We start from the raw sequence: 21,272 nt of genomic DNA, 5'->3' as shown, positions 1-21,272 counted from the left end.
TTAGTTATGATATAACATTCTAAAAATCAGATATAAACCTATAATTATGTTATAATATGGTTATAGGTTAATACAACATTGTCATCTTACATCAGATCTTGAAAAACATCATGACTTTATTATGACTCATAAAACTTAAAGTTTAGCCTTACGGCCACATCACACGCTTTATTTTTTTTAGAACCATGATATTAGTACCAATTTTAGAAATATAAAAAGTAATAATATTGTTTGTAGGTAATTTTATCATCACGTTTTCTATTAGTGATGCCTAGATCATTTTTGAAGCTAAAGACATGATATAAAGAAAATCCAACATACGACTTTATGTCATAATTAAATAAGAAATCTTTAAATAGGTCAAAAAGATTATAAATCCGACAAGAAATCTACTAAAAGAGAACAATATATTAAAGAGGACAACAAAAAAGGACCCAAACAGTTAACTTGGTTGTATTTTTTGATAAATGAATAAGTTATACATTAAAAAAACACTTGTTTCACAATCTCTAAGATAATACCAAGAATTAAGAAATGAGTTTTTTCAATTAGTATAAATTCATAACAAATGATATTATTCTTATTATTATATTACATTATTGATACATGTTTAGGACATAATTCAGTAATTGAAAGTGATGGATCTGAAAATAATCCTTTAGTGATTTTGGTCGCAATCCAATTGTTTGCAGCATCAGAATAATGTACACCATCCCAACTAATGACCTTAGTTGGGTCTTTACAAGAATCAGCAAACACTTCACTACCATTAATCTTTCCTCGATTCCCACAATACACGTCTTCATCCACATCATGATACCCACAACATATCGTGAACCATTGTTTAAATCCTATCATAAATCCATATAACAACATATCAAAGAACTTATTCATACATGATTAACAAAAACAAATATTGTAATTGATAAAATAACTTTTATAACAAATTGAGCTCCAAGTGACACACCTAGGTCCTTTGCATTGCTAATTAGTTCATACTTTGCAGAGTACATGTCCACATAAATCAATATAGCTTTTGGAAGATCTGATCTCAACTGAATTACTTTAGCTCTAAGTTGTTTGTTGAACTCAATGGCTATAGCGTTTTGGTCTTTTGCACATCCAACCTCATCAAGGGAACCTGGTGGTGGATCAAGATTTTTTGCATATATTACGGGTAAGCACCCTATGGGTCCCGTGTTATGTATCCAAAATGCCCTTGCCCCTTTTCCATATAATTGCTATATGTTCATGTTTTAGGTAAATGTTATTATGAAATTAATATAACCTTATCATATTTAGAAAATGTATCTTCAAAACAAGTGCAATAAGTGTAAATATGGTTTAACTCTTAACATAGATGCCACATTCTTTATTTCTCTTTATGATGAAAACACGCATGTGTATTGAGTTATGACTTATGAGGCAACATCTACCCATATTTTGCCTTAAATAGGTTGACAAGACTTAGTAGCCAACTTGGACACAATATCTTGTCTCACTCTCATCTTTATCATCTATGGCTATTTTCATGGAAATATTCTATGACGTGCGTCCCACTTTGACATAAATGTGGACATTTTATAACATATTATTAACTTATGATTCATAGTTTCAATCTAAAAGGTAAAAAAGAAAAAACTTACTTGAACACAAGAAACAAATTGATTGACAAGGTCAGGGATTACAACTCGACTCGCTTCAACTCCCAATGTCCTAAAAGCGTATGCAATATCATTTTGGCCTATATCGATTGTGTATATAGCTTTCACGAAATCATCGGGTTTAGGTAAATTACTTCTTTGAGACTCCTCCTTAGCTACCAAAGATATATTTTTTTAGTTAGGTAAAAACAGATAATTTAGCTCGGATATTTATTTTAAGGAATTTACCTTGATTATACAAATAAGTCGTTTTATCTTTAAACTGATTAAAATGTTCAACTTGGACATCCAAAGAAAATGGGCTAACCCCATTTGCAAACCACGACTCATTTACACGTTTAATGGTCGCACCACCCGTTGCAAAATTCGCACCATGCGTGTAATTTGCTTTGATTGAATCCAAATATGCGCTCAAATACAACAATCCAAGTTTCTCGGCTAATTATATATCGTAAAACAATAAATTTTGTTAATAAATTAATAAATTCTTATTAATAAAACGTAAAATCACGATTATTTGTTTGTAATTCGTATAATTTTTTGTTTACCAATGAAGTCTATGATCAGGCGGCCATCGCTGGCTCTTCCGACGGGCCTCTTGAAGAAGGTTTCACCACAGGGTGGCCCGGGAGGATAGAATGCCGCCGCTATGCCGCCAGTGTCAGAGTTTGAATCACCGAAATTGTATATAGCTGGAATATGGCAGTTACCGGAAGGCGGTGGAGATGGCTGACTGGTGACTACTCCGACAGCCATTGAGAGTAAGAATATGATAGCTGCCATGATGAGTTCAAGCAAACTCCGGTGGTCCTTTATGTATATACACGAGCACCATTTCCTTCACTTTGCTTAAGTGTCACTTTAGCCCCTCTACTTTCACCAACTATTTTGAATATTGAACAACCAAAATTTTTAAATTACGTATATTTTAATAAAAGATGTTTAATAATTATACATTTAAGCTTTTTATAATATTAATTAAATCATTATTGTTTAGTTTTAATCAAATTATTTAAGAGTTGTCTCCGTTAACTTGCTTTCCGCTCGTCTTCTTGTTTTAGTTGTATTTTTTGTACATTTTTTTTCAAAATTTAATAAGATTGTGTAATTGACTGACTAAAAACATTTGTGATAAAAAATGTAAAATGGCTATGACAAATTGATAATTATATTTATGTAAGAGTATCTCCAACTAAACATTAAAACTAATTTTTTATACCAAATTAAATGTTCTGTCTATCAAACCTAACATAATTGTTATACCATTTTGATGTAAATGATTAAAAAAAACTAAGGTGTTGTTTGTTTTCGAAGCGAAAATTCGTGAAGTCTGCGGACCACCTCTGCAATTCTCTGTAGAAGAGGTGGAACAAACGGCTTCAGCCCATAATAAGAAATATGTTTGTTTTTTAACATCTGCTGACTGCTGCAGTAAACTGAAGTTTAAATAAACTAATTTTATAAACTGAAAATAGTTTTCAACACCAAAATTTAAATATTTCTAGTCTTAAAACATTGAAAGAATACTAAAAAAACATGTAAACAACAAAAATATAAAACTTTTTAAAAAAACTTACAAAAATATAAAAGAAGCTAACAACTTTATTCTAGAAAAAAAAACTAATTTTAGAAAACATAAGAAAAAATAAAAAAATAAGAAAGAATTGCAAACGATGTCTACAAAGTTCGTAAAAAATTACACACGTTAAAAAAGATGAAATTGAAACTGAAAATATTATTAACAGAAACGGTAAAAAATTAAAAAAATTAAAGCTTTTTTTAAAAAAATCAAGTTAAAAAAATTTTGTGAAAACAATAATAAGAAATTGTATCAAATCCGTAAATAAAAGTTTAAAAAAATCTAAGTTTTAAAAAAAAAAAGTTTAAAAAAATAAGTTATACCAAAGTTCTAAAAAAACACTTCAAAAAAATGAAAGCTGAAGAGGTTTGAAGAGGCAAGTCAAGTGCTGCGCCACGCAGCACACGCGCAGAGGTTTTGGAGTCTGAAGTCTTCCAAAAAACAAACTGTTGCGAAAGGAAAAGTGCTCTGCGTATACTGCGCCCCGCAGCAAAAAGTGGTTTGAAGAGATTTAAAAAAAAAAACAAACAACACCTAAATCTAGCACTTTACTATGCATAATTTTTGTGTACAGTTTTATCATTCAAGTTTGGGTGTTAATTATATAGTTTTTCCAGTATCTAACGATATTTTAACTATAATACATGTTATGATGTTACTTTAATATTATATTATATGCTAAATTGATATTAATTTTTGATAAATATTGAATTTTTTTATTTTATGAACGCATTTAATAATTTCAATTTTTAATTACATACAGTTGACTAGTTGTGTTATTTAATAAGTTTCTTTTTTCTTTTCTTTTCTTTTTTTTTTTTTGCAAAAAAATGTACATAAAATAAATAACTAAAGTATTATTAAAAAATATACATAAGTTAGAAAAATTAATATATTTTGAATACTCTTCTAGTGTGGATAAATAACAACAATACTAAAGTATCATTATCAAGATATTATTTTAATATACAAAATAATACAATATGTATAGCCCTTGCATCTAAAATAAGTTCGACAATCGTGTCGTATTCGGGTTGACAGATCGCGGGTTGGCGGGTCAAAATATACAAATCCGAACACGACCTATTTAACTATACATGTCACAGGTTGACAGGTTTGGAACATAAACTCATATATGACCCGTCAACCCACTTATTTATACGGGTTCACAGGTTGGCAAGTTCGTGGGTCAGATTTGGGTTCGTGCGTTCATATGTCAAATTTCATAAATAAAATTGATAATTAAACATGAAAAAATTCTCGATGCAAACATATCAGAATTTTAGAAACTTAAGTCTTAAACATCCAAATAGAAAGTAAAACATTCATGGAAACATGTTCAAACTAAAACATTAATACAAACATAGATAAATTCAATCGCACATGTCGATATCATTCGATAATGATTCAATCATTCATGTTATCGTTTTTCGTAAGTTCATTTTATCGTTCATCATAGATAGGAGACTAGGAGAGAGCTTATTCGATTATTTTCGTGAGATACTGAGATTATTTAGGGCAAACATCAAATGTGTTGCAATGCAAATCAACAAATGGTTACCCACATGTCAAATGGTCAATGGTATCGGGTTTCCTATCCTTGTACAAAGTATAAACTATATTTTTGAACCGAAGTATAAACTATATAATGTATAATACTTAATACATTTAAAAAATATATAATTTTTTTTATTAAAATTATAAACAGATTGACAGGTCAACCCGTATATTTTTTGAGAAACACATATATGACCTGTTTAATAAACATGTTGACAGGTTGGCGGGTTGAAAAACTCAACCTAAACTCATTTATTTCGTATCATGTTGCAGGTCGTGTCGAGATTTGTCAGACCTTCTAAAAGGTTTATTAATCTGTTAAAGGGAAGGCTAATTATTAAAATATTCAAAATGCATAGTAATTCTAAGAACCATTCTTAGGCAAAATTGCAAAAATAGTCCCCGTGGTTGGCAAAATTTTGTGGATTTGGTCCAAAAAGTTTTGGTGGTACACCAATGGTCCAAATTTGGATATTTTTATTGTTTTTGGTCCCTATACACTTAAAATGACCTTAATGATCCTTATATTTGTTTTTTTAAATTTTTTTTATATTTATATAAATGTTTTTAATTAATTTAAAATGAGAAAAGACCCACCTCTCTCTCTCTCTCTCTCTCTCTCTCTCTTTGTATTTGATGAAAACTAAAGAGCACAAAAACCATCTCCATCGATTGTTGCCACTATCACCAGCGACTGTCGTCACCATCACCACCGATTATCGACACTGTATGCCACCATTAACATTGACTAAGCCCAGACTCTTTCGCATCGCGCTAATTCAGTGCCAGTCGTTGGTGAAAGACCTGCATGGAGCCGAGCCCTTCTCACCTACCTGCTTTGGGAGACTGTCACCAGTGTCTCCTTCATCATCTCTTTACAGCTACCACCTCCCTCCACATCTACCCTTCCTACTGCTGGATTCAACTTCTATACTTCTCAATGCCAAAAAAACACATCTCTCTCCCTCTCTCTCTCTTTCTCTCTCTCTCTCTCTCTCTCTCTCTCTCTCTCTCCAGCGAAAAGCTTTGACCCACCTACGAGAAGTCCTTCATCAGAACCTCCAACTACCACAATCTTTTCCGGCCACTTCCGCCTTGTCAGAACACCACCTACACTCATTCCGAAGAAAAGCTCTGAAATCCATAACTAAGACTCGAATCTCGTCGAAGATATCGTTCACCACCATACCCATCCATTACTCGCTACACCATCTGTTCACTGCTTGCCTCCATCCATTTTCAACCACGCCTCTTCTTCTTAGATCTGAAACCCAAATCTTGTCAGACTTATCGTCAGATCTAAAGTTTCTAGATCTCGTTGTGGCCTGAGGATTGAGGATTTAAAAAAGGAATTGATCGTGATTTTGAACTTGTTCTTTCCGTGACCCCTCTTAATTGAGATAGGAGATCAAAGACTTGAACTAGGAGTCACTTCGGTTCCTTCATACATATAGGGATCATGTCATAAAAAAATATTCTTTTTTTTTTTCAACTCATTTATATTTAATTTAATCCATTTTTCTGGTTTGGCTAGGCGGGATAGCCGAGCCACTCCCCTTTCTTTATGATAATGAAACCATCCGATCAAAACCAATCCAATAAAGAAACAAATTTATTTAACAAGCAAAAAAGGAGAGAGAGAGGGATTCGAACCCTCGATAGTAAACTATAGTGCAGGTTTGAACCTTTTATGGAATAAGGTTGTGTGGGTGCTGGAATGGAGGCGGACACAACTATAGTTAGGGTTCTGGTGGTGGTGCTCCATCAGAAAATGGTACTCCAATGGTGTTGTTGGGAGGATGTCGTCTAGAAGAGAAAAAGAGAGAGGGTGATATGTTTTTGGTTTTTTTAATTAAAGGAAAAAGAATTTAATTAAAATAAATAGAAAAAACTGTTTTAAGGGTATATTGGTCATTTTAGGATGAATGTGGACCAAAACCACATAAAAATACCAACCATAGGGACCAAAACCACACATGGTATCCGAAATTGGACCACCGATGCATCACCAAACTTTTTTGGACAAAAATCACATAATTTTGCTAACAACAGGGACCATTTTTACAATTTTGTCCAATTCTTAAAATATCTATTAAAAAATATTTGCAAAATACGTTCGCATAATATATTTTTACACAAAATGACATCATTAATCGCAAAATGATGTTGGCATTTCGTATGAGAAAAAATCACGAATGTTTTAAAAGATTTTGTATTGTAGCAAAATACGTCAAGTTATCATAATCAATTAATCTTGGGTAATTCATGTTTACTTTTCTTCAACTCTTCTATATAGGAAATGAGACTGCAAATTGATAAGCCGTTTCTTTTATTCACATAACTATCTCATTTTCTTTCTAACACCAAATAAAAAACAAAAATAGATGTTCAAACTCATGACACTTCTTTCATACAAAGAAAAGAAGTAAGGGGCAATTACCTATAAAAACAATTTTACGGAAAAAAGAAGGATTTCACGAATGTATTATACTTCATATTAAATGTTCAAAAGATAACTTTTTAGAATGGAAAACCAATAAATGTACTGTATCTCTTTTCTTTACTTTTAAAACACACATCTGGCGTCATGTTGACGTATACATGCCGTTATGCTTCACCAATCTTCAACACAAATAGGCCACATTTAACTCATAGAGATCATAACCTTTTAAAAATGTGTATTTTTGCAAATTAGAGTTGTTATAATGAGTCACACTTTTATGAAAATTAACATCTACAAATCAGATAAATATAATCTCTTCAATTAATATGTAACAATCAAGATTGCGCCAAAAAAAAAGGTAACATGCAATTCTAATACGTCGTACAAAAACTATGAAGGATTTTTTTTTTTTTTTGATTTATTATTTGTTATTTTTTGGTAAGAAAGGTGTAGAGTCATTACCACCAGTACCAAAATAACGATCTCCAAATTCACCCATTCCTGGAATTACTCTTGAATGCTCGTTTAGACCGGAATCTATCTCTGACGTCACTATTTTCAGTCTTGGATATTGTCCACAAACTGTATGTATTCCTTCTGGTGCCTTCACATATCATTACCAAATAAAAATACAATCATCATTATATTTATCTTTTTATTGATAATGATATTATTTTATTTTAAGATAATGTTAAAATAAAATAAATTATGGTTGTTAGCTAAAATTTAAAAAAAATATTATCATGACATTATTGAGATGAATTTATGAAAGGACTCTACTTTGGTTTTTTATTTTTTTGTTTAAACATAGAAAGATTTTTTTTTATATTGAGATTTTATATTATTTTTCAAAAAAAAAGTATTACATGAAACTTTAAATTATATAAAAACCACTATAATTTGGAATTATTTTTAATATAACCAGATTTTATTATTATTATTATTATTATTATTATTATTATTGTGATTTAACAATTATAACATTGAATTTAAGAAAAACATCTTTAACCATAAAATTGATCTTCTGATTGTTTTTTGAAATTCATTAACCCAAAAAACTCAGTGTTTTTTCTTAAAAAAAACAAACTTTCAGAGATCAAAGCAGAAAAAAAAAATACTCTGAATGGTTATTAAAAAAAAAAAAAAAACTAGATGGCTTTTATGGAATCTGACTTTAAGAAATATGATCACATACCTATAATAGGTAAAAGGTAGCTTACTTATTACAAATAATAACAACATATTTAATGTTTTATTCAAAATGCAAGTACTTTGCTATTATGGATATGAAAATATATACATTGTTATTATAGGTAAAAGGTACTTAATACAAATAATAACAATGTACTTAAATTATTATCCATAATAGAAACATACTTGATTTTTTACCAATAATAGCAACACACAAAACTTTACTTATTACAAATAACAGCAACATACTCCGAATTGAGCTTACTGCAATAAGGTTAAGAAAAATGATGTTGGATTCAGATACACCCTTGTTGAGCAACAAGGAAATTGCCTCCACAGCAGAATCACCTGATTAATTATACAAAAAAGGTTTAAAGAATAAACATTATTTTTTATTAAAAAAATTGATGATAAGTTCAAGTGTATCAATTGTATAAAACCTGAAGCAAGCACCGGATCAAGTAATAAAACTTGTCGGCTTGCAATATCTTTAGGTAGCTTCTCATAAATTAACTGCACCAAAAACTTTAATTTGATTAATAAGAATATTTAAAAAAGTATAAAGAATACGAGTTTTTTTTATTTTTTTTATTTCTATCTATAAATAACAACATACATTATTATTATTATTATTATTATTTAATGGTTTTTGTAGGAGAAATTATACCTGTCGATCATTCCCTTCGCGTTGAATAAGGACTTTACCGATTTTGATTCCTTTACAACAAGCTCTTAACGCATTTTCCATGCTTTCCCCACTAAAAATTTGTGAAATTCAGACTTTTTATATTTTTTATAAATATGAAATGAAGAAGAGTGAGAGACTTGTGTTCTTTTGTGTGGAAAAATACGTTGTTGAAAAAAAATACCTTCGAATGACTGACACCCCACATAACCTTTTGCAGAATACCACTCCTGTGTAGATGGATCCTGTAAAAGGTAAAAATAACTTGACCGGTGAGAGAAAAAAAAATTATATTTTTATCCCATTTACATCAATACACACAACCCAGTACTATGTGTTATGTTTTGTCTTGTCCTGTGTAACTTACCTGTTGGAGTAATGATTTGTTTTTCTGTAAAAGGAAGATGACCTAATCCATGCTCCACAACCTAAAAATTATTTCCGACATTTTAAATGAATATAAGATCATAATCTTAAATCATATTTTAAATATTTTAAATTGTCATCATACCAAGCGAATCAGCCGATCCGCATAAAAAACAAAGTCATGCTTTCTTGTTTTCACATCACGTATGAGTGTGTGCATTCCACGGATCTAAAAGAACAACGAGTGAAATAAAATTATTTGAAATAAATTAAAGGATACATATTAATAAAAATTTTGATAGAATGTTTTTATTTGTTACCTGGAATGTTGAGGGGATAACGAAAAGGTTTTGATAAATTTTACAAAGATCATGTTGGCCAAGCTTTGTACGGATATGTTGGACTATCAAGTCAATGGCCACATCATTATCTGATCCTCTAGGGATAATAATATCTGCATGCTTCTTTGATGGAAGAATGAATTCTTCAAAACTAGGTTTCACATGTTTATCATACTGCAAATCAAAGTTTAAATGTATTAAAAAATGTTATATCTGGGAATAATTCAAAGAGGTTTGGCCTGGTGTACGGCAGGAGGGGATAATGTGGATTAGTGGAGTTGGGTTTAATCTATAAAATTAGTTATTATATAGTAATTATCTAGTATTCAATTTGTTAGAGTTATATTTTCTAGTTATTTAGGATTTGTTAGTAGCAGGACGTTATAAATATAACGCTCCATAGTTATTTTAGGGGAAGAAATAAAAAAGTTAACCTTGTTATTGGAGTTTGTCTGTACTCAAATCCAGGTCCTATCATTTTTGTATCAAAGTTGTACGGTTTTGATGGCGGAAAAGCTAGAGGGAAAGGGAACCAATGGAGAGCGTTTGGCGGCGTTGGAATCATCTGTCAACCGAATCCTTGATTCCATGGAAGCTCATAGGGTGGAGGTGGCAGTGCAAATGGAAGAATTCACTGGGGCAATTGTTGATTTAACCCTGCCGATCAAGAAACCCACCAAGAAAAACAGTGGTTCGTCCTCTGATTCAGAAACTGATCGTGGGAATGAAAATGATGACTCCGATGATTCTGATCGAAACGCGCAAAGTTCAAAGAAATCAAAAAAGGAAACAGGAAAAGAAACGCACTCAAGGGTTGTCGAAAAGGTAGTTTGAAGTTCAAGAATTCAGTCAAAAGGATCAGTTAAAGGCGGTGGCAATTTGTTTAGAGGGGGCTCCTCTCTCGTGGTTCCGTTGGCATGACTCAAAAACACTGTTCCGCTCTTAGAGGAAGTTTAAGCGGAAATTACTGGAGCGTTTCCAATCCTCCCATGAGGGTAGCGTTTTAAGGAGCAATTTTTAGATATACAACAGAAAGGGTCCGTTCGTGACTACGTGGATCGGCTTGAAGGTTTTGCGGGCCAATTGGCGAGCGTACCCGAGTCGGTTCAAGAAAGTACTTTCATCAAGGGGCTCAAAGCAGAGATACATTCAGCCGTCCGGATTGCGGAACCGGAATCCCTAGTTCAGGCAATCCGTATGGCTATCAAAATTGATGAGACCAGGGCTATTGGTGGCGTTAAAGTTGGTACAGGGACCAGATTGACATGTTGGAACAGCGGGGTAGATTCTAAGGGGATCTCGTCTCTAACACATAAGTTAGTTAAAAGAAAGGAAGTGGGTGTGGGACGTTTAAGCGTTTGACAACAACTGAGTTGGCAGAAAAACGGGCCAAAGGGATATGTTTCCAGTGTGACGAAAAATTCTTACCCGGTCATCGCTGCTCGAGCAAGACATTGCAGGTCTTAATTTTAGGTGATGAAGACGAGGACAAAGATGAGTTGAAGGGATAGTTAATTGGACCTGATATTATTGGGCATGTCATGGCTTCAAACCTTGGGAGATATGATAGTTAATTGGCGAGAGTTATGGATGCAATTTTGGGATGGTGAAAGATTGGTCACTGTCCGGGGTGATCCTAGCCTAGCCAAAACTTTGGTTTCGTGTAAATCTCTATGTAGGATGCTACAAAAGGAGGTGGAAGGATACATGATCCACGTGGGAACCATCGAAGGGGAATGGAAACTAGGAAGAACATCACATTTGGTTCACACTGTTCTGGAGTCATTTGACGATGTTTTTCACATGCCAGCCGACCTACCTTCGCAAAGGAGCCATGAACATGCCATCAATCTTTGGGAGGGTATGGGACTGATTAGTGTCAGACCTTATCGGTACCCGAATGCACAGAAAGATGAGATTGAGAGACTAGTTTGTGAGATGCTCAAGGCAAGAGTGATTCAACCGAGCATGAGTCCTTTCTCAATCCCGATATTGTTAGTTAAGAAGAAAGATGGAAGTTTCCAGTTCTGCGTGGATTACCGCACACTTAATAAGGAGATGGTGCTAGATAAGTTTCCCATACCTGTGATCGATGAATTGTTGGATGAGCTTCATGGGGTGGTTGTATTTTCTAAGCTTGATCTTAAGTCCGGTTACCATCAAATACGTATGAAGGTGGGGGATGTGCAGAAAACAGCTTTCCGAACACACGAGTGCCACTACGAATTTTTGGTAATGCCATTTGGGCTTATTGAACACGCCCACGACTTTTCAGTCCCTCATAAACAAGGTATTCCAACCATTTTTAAGGAAGTTTGTACTTGTGTTTTTTGATGACATTTTAGTATACAGTAAGTTTGAGAGGGAAGACCTGGAACATCTAGACAGGGTTCTCATGGTTCTGAGAAAAAATAACTTATATGGAAACAAGAAAAAATATTTTTTTTAGTTAGGAGCAGGTGCAGTACCTTGGTCACATCGTAGCCAAAGAAGGGGTGTCGGCTGACCCAACCAAGCTTTCAACCATGTTGCAATGGCCGGTACCAAAGACTTTGAAGGAACTCCAGGGGTTTTGGGTTTGACCAGTTACTACCATAAGTTTGTGAAGGATTATGGTAAAATAGTGTGCCCCTGACAGAGCAATTAAAGAAAGATAATTTCAAGTGGACCTCGGAAGCAACCAAAGCATTTAAAATATTGATGGTGGCAATGACTCAGGTACCCGTGTTGGCGTTGTCAGATTTTTCTAAGAAATTTGCACTCGAAACGGATGCGTCCGGGTACGGTTTGGGGGCGGTGCTCATGCGAGATGGTAGACTGTTGGCTTATTTTAGTCATGTTTTGGGAACATGAGCACGTCTCAAGTTGGTTTACGAAAAAGAGTTAATGGCAATTATGTTAGCCATTCAGAAATGGAGACCATATTTGCTGGGTCGGAGGTTTGTTGTTCGAACCAACCAACGGAGTTTGAAATTTTTAATCGAGCAACGGGGTGTCATGGAAGACTACCAGAAATGGATCTCGAAAATTATGGGGTACACTTTGACATTGTTTATAAACCGGGTCACGAGAATAGCGTGGCTGATATGTTATCAAGAATTACTCCCGAGGCGCAGCTGGGTACTGTCATGGCTCCAGCCTGTCGGTTTGATTGGGGGACATTATGGGCTGACCTGCAGTCAAATCAAGAGATTTGTTCCATGAAAGAAAAAGTAAAAGAGGGAACCAACAACGACTGTTGTTTAAAGGCCGACTCGTAATTCCTAAGGGGTTGCATTGGGTATCGGTTCTTTTTACGGAGTTTCATGAAGGTGTGGTTGGCGGGAATTCAAGGGTATAAAAAAAGTATCAACGCCTTGCTCGTGAAGTGTACTGGGCGGGAATGAAAGGTGACGTGGCGAAGAGGGTGGTCGAGTGTGACACGTGTCAACAACACAAGTACTCAACGATGGCCCTAAGTGGGTTGTTGCAGCCACTCGAGTTGCCATCTACAGTTTGGTCCGAGCTTACGATGGATTTTATTGACGGGCTACCAAAGTCGGAGGGTAATACCATCATTTTTGTTGTTGTGGATCTTCTCAGCAAATACACGCATTTTATACCCCTTAAACACCGATACACAACCAGTTCGGTGGCAAATGTATTTATGAGGGAGGTCGTGAAGCTTCACGAGATACCGGAGTCCATTATTTCTGACCGTGACAAGGTATTTCTTAGTAATTTTTGGAAGGAATTGTTTAAAGCAATGGACATCAAGTTAAGAAGGAGTACGACTTACCACCCTCAAATCGATGATCAAACCGAGGTGGTCAACCATTGTTTGGAGACGTATCTGTGTTGTTTTGCGGCGGAAACGCCAAAGAAGTGGGTCACAATGGGTCACATGGCTACCGTAGGTAGAATACTGGTATAACACTTCATTTCATACTTCAACAAAGACGATACCTTTTCGGGTATTGTATGGTAGGGATCCGCCTCATTTGGTATATTACAGGAAAGCAAAAATGGTGGTAGGCACGGTCGAGCAATATTTGGAAGAGCGGGATCGAGTGCTAAAAGAACTTAAAGTCCATATGCTCAAAGCTTAACAGCAGATGAAGAAAAATGTGGATGCGCATAGGAGAGAGGAAAGTTTTGATATTGGAGATCAGGTGTACTTAAAGCTTCCCCTATATCAACAACGCACTGTGGCGAGAAGGGTTAACAAGAAACTTGCACCTAGGTATTTTGGGCCTTATGAGGTCATTGAGAATATCGGACATGTGGTGTATCATCTCCTGTTGTTGCCAGAAACAGCTCGCATTCATGCTGTTTTTCACGTGTCCCAATTAAAAAGGGCCATTGGGAACCTTATTGCTGGTCCTCATTTGCCAGCTACCCTTACTGAAGACATGGAGGTTATCTTACAACCAGATGACATGGAATGAGTTTGAGAGGGTGTCAAGGGTATGAAGTGTTGATTCGTTGGAAGGACTTACATGATTATGAAGCGACTTGGGAAGAGTTTGAAGTGTTGAATGTGCAATTTCCTGACTTTAACCTTGAGGACAAGGTTCAAAATTGGACGGAGAGTGATGTTATATCCGGGAATAATTCAAAGAGGTTTGGCCTGGTGTACGGCTGGAGGGGATAATGTGGATTAGTGGAGTTGGGTTTAATCTACAAAATTAGTTATTATCTAGTATTCAATTTGTTAGAGTTATCTTTTCCAGCTATTTAGGATCAGTTAGTAGTAGGACGTTATAACGATCCATAGTTATTTTAGGGGAAGAAATAAAAAAGTTAACCTTTGGTTATTGGAGTTTGCCTGTACTCGAATCCAAGTCCCATAAAAAAACTATAATAAAATGATAAAATCAACTAAAAATTCCAATATTGTTTTCAAAAAGAACTAAAGAGCACTACTTTAGTAAATTATAACATTAAAGCTTGTTGAAGACATTGTACTTTGAAAAATCAAACCAATTATAACATGACAATTCCAATTTTTTTATTAGGACATTATATTTTGAATTATCTTTTAAATTATAACAATGAAATTTGCTTTGAACATGGAAGATATTGCTATAATTGGATATGTTTTTGAAAGTATATTGCTTTAATAAGAAGAAATGAAAGTAGAATGCTATAATAAGCAAATCAACAAAAGTATATTGCATTTAATCCTTTGATAAATGGTTACCTTATATTTTTTGAAAAAGGTACAAACAAATGTGACATTAGCTAGAATCACTAAGTTGGTATCTTCTAGCTCTTAAGCTAATTATACAGACTACTTGTAAAATTCATGCAATTTTTCATAAAGTTAATTTTGTTACTTCATAAAGTTTATTAAGAGAGTACCCTTTCAAAAAAAAAGTTTCTTAAGATAGTAGATCATGTTATTTCATAAAAGTTCATTAAGCAAAAAGAGAGCTCTACTAACTTGGTCAAGCACGTACTGAATATTTCTGCCTCTCTCAACGGTGTCACGCTTTATCCTCCTTCCCAATCGCACATCAGAATCTATATTCATGAATTCTAAAGTTATTATTAAATAATGGAAAATTTAATAATAAACATGTGAATCCAAAAAAAAGTAAGTTATATAGTAAAATGAAAGATGATATAGTATCTAGCCATGTACGTTTCACTTCATTTTCCATTATATTATTTTTCCCACATTGATTTTCTATTCTCTATATGAAATCCAACATTCGTTATAGAATTTTTAAATGGTTTAATTTAATTTAGTTAAAAGTACATGAAAATCAATGTAAATAAATTATGATAAGTAATGAACCTGAATCAACAAAGATTTTCATGCTCATCATATCTCGAACTTTGCTATCATGAAGGACAAGAATTCCTTCAAGAATAATGACATCCGAAGGGTTTACCTACATTTAGTTCAAAGATCAAAATTATTCATTTGTCATACACTAAATTTGTTCATGATCATCATAATTAGTTCAACTTCACATACCATGCGACCTGATCCACTGCTCTTATGGATCTTATAATCATAATCTGGAATGTTAGCTGGTTGTCCCTTTTTTAACGTTTCCATGCATGATAAAAGAAGCTCAGTGTTGAAAGAATCTGTATAAATCATCATGACATAGTGTAAAGTTTCTAAATGTTTAAAGAATTTGTAGCATTAGGAATTTTGAGATGAATAAGTTAATTACCAGGGTGATCAAAATTGTAATCTTGTACATTTGCTGATTGCTCATCACTCAAAGAACGATAAAATGAATCCTATAAAGAGTTGAACTTGATTAAAGTACTTGAACTAAAGTTAAGCATTGCTAGAATTAGAGTTCAATCAATAATCATACAAAACCATGTAGCTTGTAGTTGTAGCATCTAATGCATGTTACTTTACAACCTTTTGTAGGGTTTCAATGTGAATAGAGCTTGTGTCTTACTTGATTGATAAGAGCAACCCTTTGATCATGGAGTCTTGATATGATCACATTGCAAACAGTTGTTTTTCCAGATGCAGTTCCACCAGCAACACCTTCGTTTACATTTCAAAAAAATGAAGTAATTTGTTAATATTAAGCATTAACATCACAACGTGAACACAACTTTCTGAAAAAAAAGTGAAGTTTTGAAGTATCCAAGACTCTGAGACAGATTATTTACCAATGATGAAAGGCACTTTGTTTGGCTTTTGTGCACATGCACTGTCTTGTTGAGAAGAAGATTGATCTTTAACAATGTTACTCGATTTATCCGACTTTTTGGCATCCATCACAAGTGTGGAAATCTGATATCGATAAAAACAGTTAGTTGTGTAACTAAATTCACTAAACGAAATTGATTTGAAACAATGGAGTTCACTTAGTTCAATACGAAGTCAAACTCCATTCCACACAAACATAAGTTCAACCCAATTAGATTTAAAGTTTTGAAACAATAATCAACATAACGATGATATAGAAAATATACAAGTAGATGAACATATCAAGACATATTTTGATCGAATAAAATCTCGTTGTTTTAGAAGAAAAGAGAGCAAGCGGGAAAATCACAGTTCTTTGAGTTGATGACGTAGCCCATTATTACATGGAAAATCATGATTTCCTTTTTAATTTCTTTTCAGAGTAAATTGGGTGAATGGTATATGTAGTTTGGGGGTATATTACGTACTTAGTACCTATTATTTATTTATTTTTTTTAACTTGGACCATCTTGTCTTTTGTTTTTGTTTTTGTTTTGATTTTGGTCCATAGTTGACTATTTCATATTTTGTTCCTTTTTAGTATTTTCTAATTATTTTTGGTTATTTAAAGAATAAATTACATAAATGGCTGTCGTGGTTTGGCGGATCAAATAACTTGCACCACTCATTCTTTGTTTTTCATGCACGATCACTCGATAGTCCTATGGACATACATAGTTAATGAGAGCCTGATAACCTTTATCTCCCGTCCTACATGCATGTGAGGGACATTTTTGTCTTTCTTTTTTTACTTCTTTCTTGTGAGTTGTGAATCTTTGTATTGACATATCTATTCTAATAAATAAATCTACTTTAATAAATAAAAATCATTTCTATCATTTGTCATATTTTTATGTATTTTAACAAATGCAAGTTTGTGATTAATTTTCACTTATCATTTAGTGGTAATTTTTAATTTTCTTAATTAACTATTCTAATTTTTAAGTTATAAAAAGTAATTAAAATAATTAATATGTCATTAATTTGTTTCCTTATATTTTCAAATTTTAATATATATCCTTCAATGAATATAATTCAAAATTGGCATGTTTCTTTCAAAATTTATTGTCATTTTAGACAAAATGGTCTATATAAGAAAAATAATCGAACTTTGTTGTTTTTCATTGATAAAACTAAAAAAAAGGTTATATGGAAAAAATGTAATTATTTCTCTGTAGTTTGTTTTATTAGTAAAAATTGGTTTGTTTATTCATCATTTTGTTTGTATATATTTTGAAGTTTTATTTTAAAAAATACTTAATGTTTACACCTTGATATTTAACATTTCCTTTAAAAAAATATTTAATATTTATATCTTCGTATATAACTTTTTTTAATCAATCCATGTATTACATGACTCATACCTACTAATCAATAATGTGTAAAAGATCTCTCTCTCTCTCTCTCTCTCTCTCTCTCTCTCTTTCTTTCTCTCCTTCACGCCTTGTTCCCTCAACCATGCACATCTTTTTTCTCGTTTGCCATATTCATTTCCAAAGAAAAAAAATGGTGATTTTTAGTTGTGGCTGATCTATGATCATACTTCTCATATGAGCAAAAACCTTAGTTTTTGTTTCTATGGATGTTCTAAAACCAACTCCGTATGCCTATTTATTGGTTGGATCAAACTGTCATTGTGCCCTAGATCCATCGACATCATTCCATGTTTGTTGAGGTCAAAAAATGTGATTTAAACCACTTCGGTTGTAGTGACTTGGTAGGACATGTGAGAGATATGGTGGATAACCTATTGACCCATGTTCAAGTCCTGACATTACTCAGCCCTCGTGGCCATGAAGGTTCGCCTGCAGTAACTCCAGGGCATGAGGCAAAGCCTCATGTTTACAGCGGAAGATTAGTCGGTACGCTGAAGCTGGCCTGAAAACCCTTGTTAGGGATGTTCCCTTACCAAAAGAATGTGATTTAAGTTCTTATTATTAAAGCTACGTCATAAGAAAAAAAGTATATGATGTTGATTGCAAGTTAGGTTTTTATTTTTCATAATTTATTTTTTATAGGATGTGACATTCTCTCTGTTAAGTGTTGTTCTTGTTCTTCTTCAATCTAGTCATTTATATTTTGTAATGTAAAGGTTTAGTTTGGAGAATATTATAATATTGGCATATTTTGGTTTGATGGAGAAAAGTTGTTTTGTTAAAACTATACATTTTTGTGTTCATCAATACATTTACCAATTAAAAGAAATCGCCATTGCAAGTTCATAACTTTACTTACCATGAACTAACAAAATATGGTAAACACAATATAAACCGTCAGTTGATGACATATCAACCAAAACTAATGTAAAACATAACACAATAATGTTTAATAACCATATTAACAAGCACAACCATATTTCCAATTGGTTTTAGGTGTAACAAGAATATAATTTGAGCTTTATCATTATGCATTGTTTGCGTGCAATATTTATGAGATTCCACAATATCCCTACCCCGACCCTCTTCAATGTTAAGTTATAACTCATAAACCATAACTTTGATTGAGTTGATTCCGGTGGCTCCGGAAAGAGACAACATTTTCTATAACTCTTATCTTTGATTTTATTTATTTATTTTTATTTTTTTCAATTCAGTCCTTATTTTTTTTTTTGCTGAATCGGCAAATCTAACCTATTCCTAAACCATTTCTTAAATCCACCTATGTTCACAACGGGACTTGAATCTTCAACCTCAAAGAAAGGGCAACACCGGATACTGCTAAGCTATATCGCATGGAAGATCAAGGATAGTTGATGTCTCTTAGATTTGTGCAACTATATTACACTTTTACTAAATTCCTAAGCTTTTGTTTTTGACATCTTAATGCCCACTCTTTTGTATGTATTACATAGTTAGTTGACTTATATGGTTTTACTTTATAGCCTATGCTTTTGATCATTAAACTTCCCTTTATAACTTATTCAAACACATATTGACACATACTTATACATACTTATATATTTGTTATTCTCTTACACATAGGTGCGAAGCCAAAAAAAAAAAATTAAGGTGTTCCTCAATTTAACATGAGGAAAAAGAATACAAATGAGGAAAAATGCTTGAGGAAAAATATAACATATATCATAAATACCTAAATGATATTTTACTTTAAAAAAAAAATGAAAATGTGAGGGTAGACGTGGGCTACTATGGTCCTACGGTGGCTCCTCTTTACTTAGACATACATTTACCTATATATTGTTCTTCACTTTCTCGTTTATTAATTTATACACTTAATTGGATATATTACATTTACCATTATATATATATATATATATATATATATATATATATATATATATATATATATATATATATATATATATATATATACCTAAGCTTATATATATAACCCTCCAAACAATGTAGTTTTGATTTATTTATATCCAAACTAATCACGATATCTCTTTTACTATTCTTCCTTAATCATGTGACTTACTAAATCAATCAAATTTATATTTTTTTTCTTCATTGTATCTAAGAACTTAAAACATTAAAAGTCGTGACCATTTAATCAACGCTACTAAATTATAAATGAAAACTAATAGAATAAAAGATAAAAGAAAAACATGTCATAACTTAATCAAACTTTTCACAAAATCATTGGATATAATTTTTCAATTGAAAGACAAAACGTTTGAGTTATATTTGTTAAAAATATTTGTTTTCTATTTTCTCTATAAACTTCAATAATTATTTGCAATAAAATATATATAATTGATATTTTTTATTCAAGAATTGAACTTAATTCAATGATATTCTATTAAAACAAAACTAAGAGAAAATGAAATTAGATTTGTTTTGTTTAAAACTACGTCGTTTAAAATGTTCTATACCTAAGCTTATATATATATATATATATATATATATATATATATATATATATATATATATATATATATATGTATTATTAATATTTGTTGGCTTCTTTTCTCACATTCACATACATTTGTAGTTTTGTACATTGTTATAAACGATTTAATACAAATAGATGTTTTGTTGATCTCTTTTTACACCCACATATGTATAAATACCTTAATAATGATTTGCTACTTCTTTTCACCCTCACATACTTATGTCAATATAGATTAACAAGCAATTGTTTACTCATTTTCATAAACACACACTTCTACATATATATATATATATATATATATATATATATATATATATATATATATATATATATATATATATAGATATATTAATAGGTATTTAGCAAACTCCTTTGTACACCCCTACGTACATGTATCGCGTGTATTCTTATTCAATTTCATGTAGTTTATAGGGTTATTATTGTCCACAAATTTCCAGCCACTATTAGTTTCATAAAACAAGTCCTTTATGTGGTAATTACTTGTTAAAGTGGACTAGGGTATCACAAGTTCAAGGTTATGTATTGGCCACGTGAGGAAGCATCAATCGGGTATTACATGCATGATAGTTCAATGCTAACTCGATGTATATTGGCAGCAATAGTATGGGCAATATGGAATTAATCTGTACACTAACTTGAACTTAATTTGGGTTACAATTCATGCCATGAAGCCCTGATGAAGGGTATGGATTTGGTCAGCAATTAAATAATTCACAAATGGAGAAGGGAATAGATGGATTGTACACCTCTAAATCATAAGGGAATGAAGCAACACGTATATAACAGCAAATCTTTTAACAAAAGAAAGTGTGTGTGTGTCTGATACATGGCCGGACCAAATAAAAAGAAGGAAAGAAAGCA

At 32.5% G+C, this 21,272-nt stretch overlaps 2 protein-coding genes across 2 annotated transcripts; both read right to left on the bottom strand.

The window, feature by feature from the left end:
* Positions 1–527: 527 nt before the first annotated feature.
* Positions 528–2,462, bottom strand: LOC111909950 (GDSL esterase/lipase At5g14450). The gene is made up of 5 exons (XM_023905743.2): positions 2,213–2,462; positions 1,893–2,102; positions 1,647–1,819; positions 968–1,241; positions 528–851 (listed from the first exon to the last, which is right to left on the bottom strand). The coding sequence occupies exons 1-5, from the start codon at positions 2,445–2,447 to the stop codon at positions 592–594; spliced, it is 1,152 nt and encodes a 383-aa protein (XP_023761511.1). The 5' UTR covers positions 2,448–2,462; the 3' UTR covers positions 528–591.
* Positions 2,463–7,533: 5,071 nt separating this feature from the next.
* On the bottom strand, positions 7,534–18,946 carry LOC111909961 (uridine kinase-like protein 5). The gene is made up of 16 exons (XM_023905753.3): positions 18,869–18,946; positions 18,771–18,776; positions 16,457–16,580; positions 16,237–16,328; positions 15,997–16,066; positions 15,792–15,907; positions 15,609–15,705; positions 15,252–15,331; positions 9,806–10,000; positions 9,631–9,714; positions 9,487–9,547; positions 9,304–9,364; positions 9,102–9,192; positions 8,875–8,947; positions 8,700–8,782; positions 7,534–7,847 (listed from the first exon to the last, which is right to left on the bottom strand). Exons 1-16 carry the CDS (start codon positions 18,944–18,946, stop codon positions 7,665–7,667), a joined length of 1,494 nt encoding a protein of 497 aa, XP_023761521.3. The 3' UTR covers positions 7,534–7,664.
* Positions 18,947–21,272: the final 2,326 nt, after the last annotated feature.

Source organism: Lactuca sativa, chromosome 3 (assembly GCF_002870075.4).
Source record: "Lactuca sativa cultivar Salinas chromosome 3, Lsat_Salinas_v11, whole genome shotgun sequence".
NCBI classification, from domain to species: domain Eukaryota; kingdom Viridiplantae; phylum Streptophyta; class Magnoliopsida; order Asterales; family Asteraceae; genus Lactuca; species Lactuca sativa.
Note: the sequence above shows the minus strand (reverse complement) of the source record. Positions and strands in the feature narration are given on the sequence as shown.

What these genes read in the sequence shown, in the direction of transcription:
- LOC111909961 (XM_023905753.3), bottom strand. Translation starts at nt 18,946, where the DNA reads ATGCATAATGATAAAGCTCAAATTATATTCTTGTTACACCTAAAACCA. An exon ending in GCAGTGGATCAGGTCGCATG is followed by an intron (nt 15,706 to 15,791) that starts GTATGTGAAGTT and finishes AACTAAATGTAG; the next exon opens with GTAAACCCTTCGGATGTCAT. An exon ending in TTCAGTACGTGCTTGACCAA is followed by an intron (nt 10,001 to 15,251) that starts GTTAGTAGAGCT and finishes TTTGATTTGCAG; the next exon opens with TATGATAAACATGTGAAACC.
- LOC111909950 (XM_023905743.2), bottom strand. Translation starts at nt 2,447, where the DNA reads ATGGCAGCTATCATATTCTTACTCTCAATGGCTGTCGGAGTAGTCACC. An exon ending in GACTTATTTGTATAATCAAG is followed by an intron (nt 1,820 to 1,892) that starts GTAAATTCCTTA and finishes TATCTTTGGTAG; the next exon opens with CTAAGGAGGAGTCTCAAAGA. An exon ending in TAGCAATGCAAAGGACCTAG is followed by an intron (nt 852 to 967) that starts GTGTGTCACTTG and finishes GATTTATGATAG; the next exon opens with GATTTAAACAATGGTTCACG.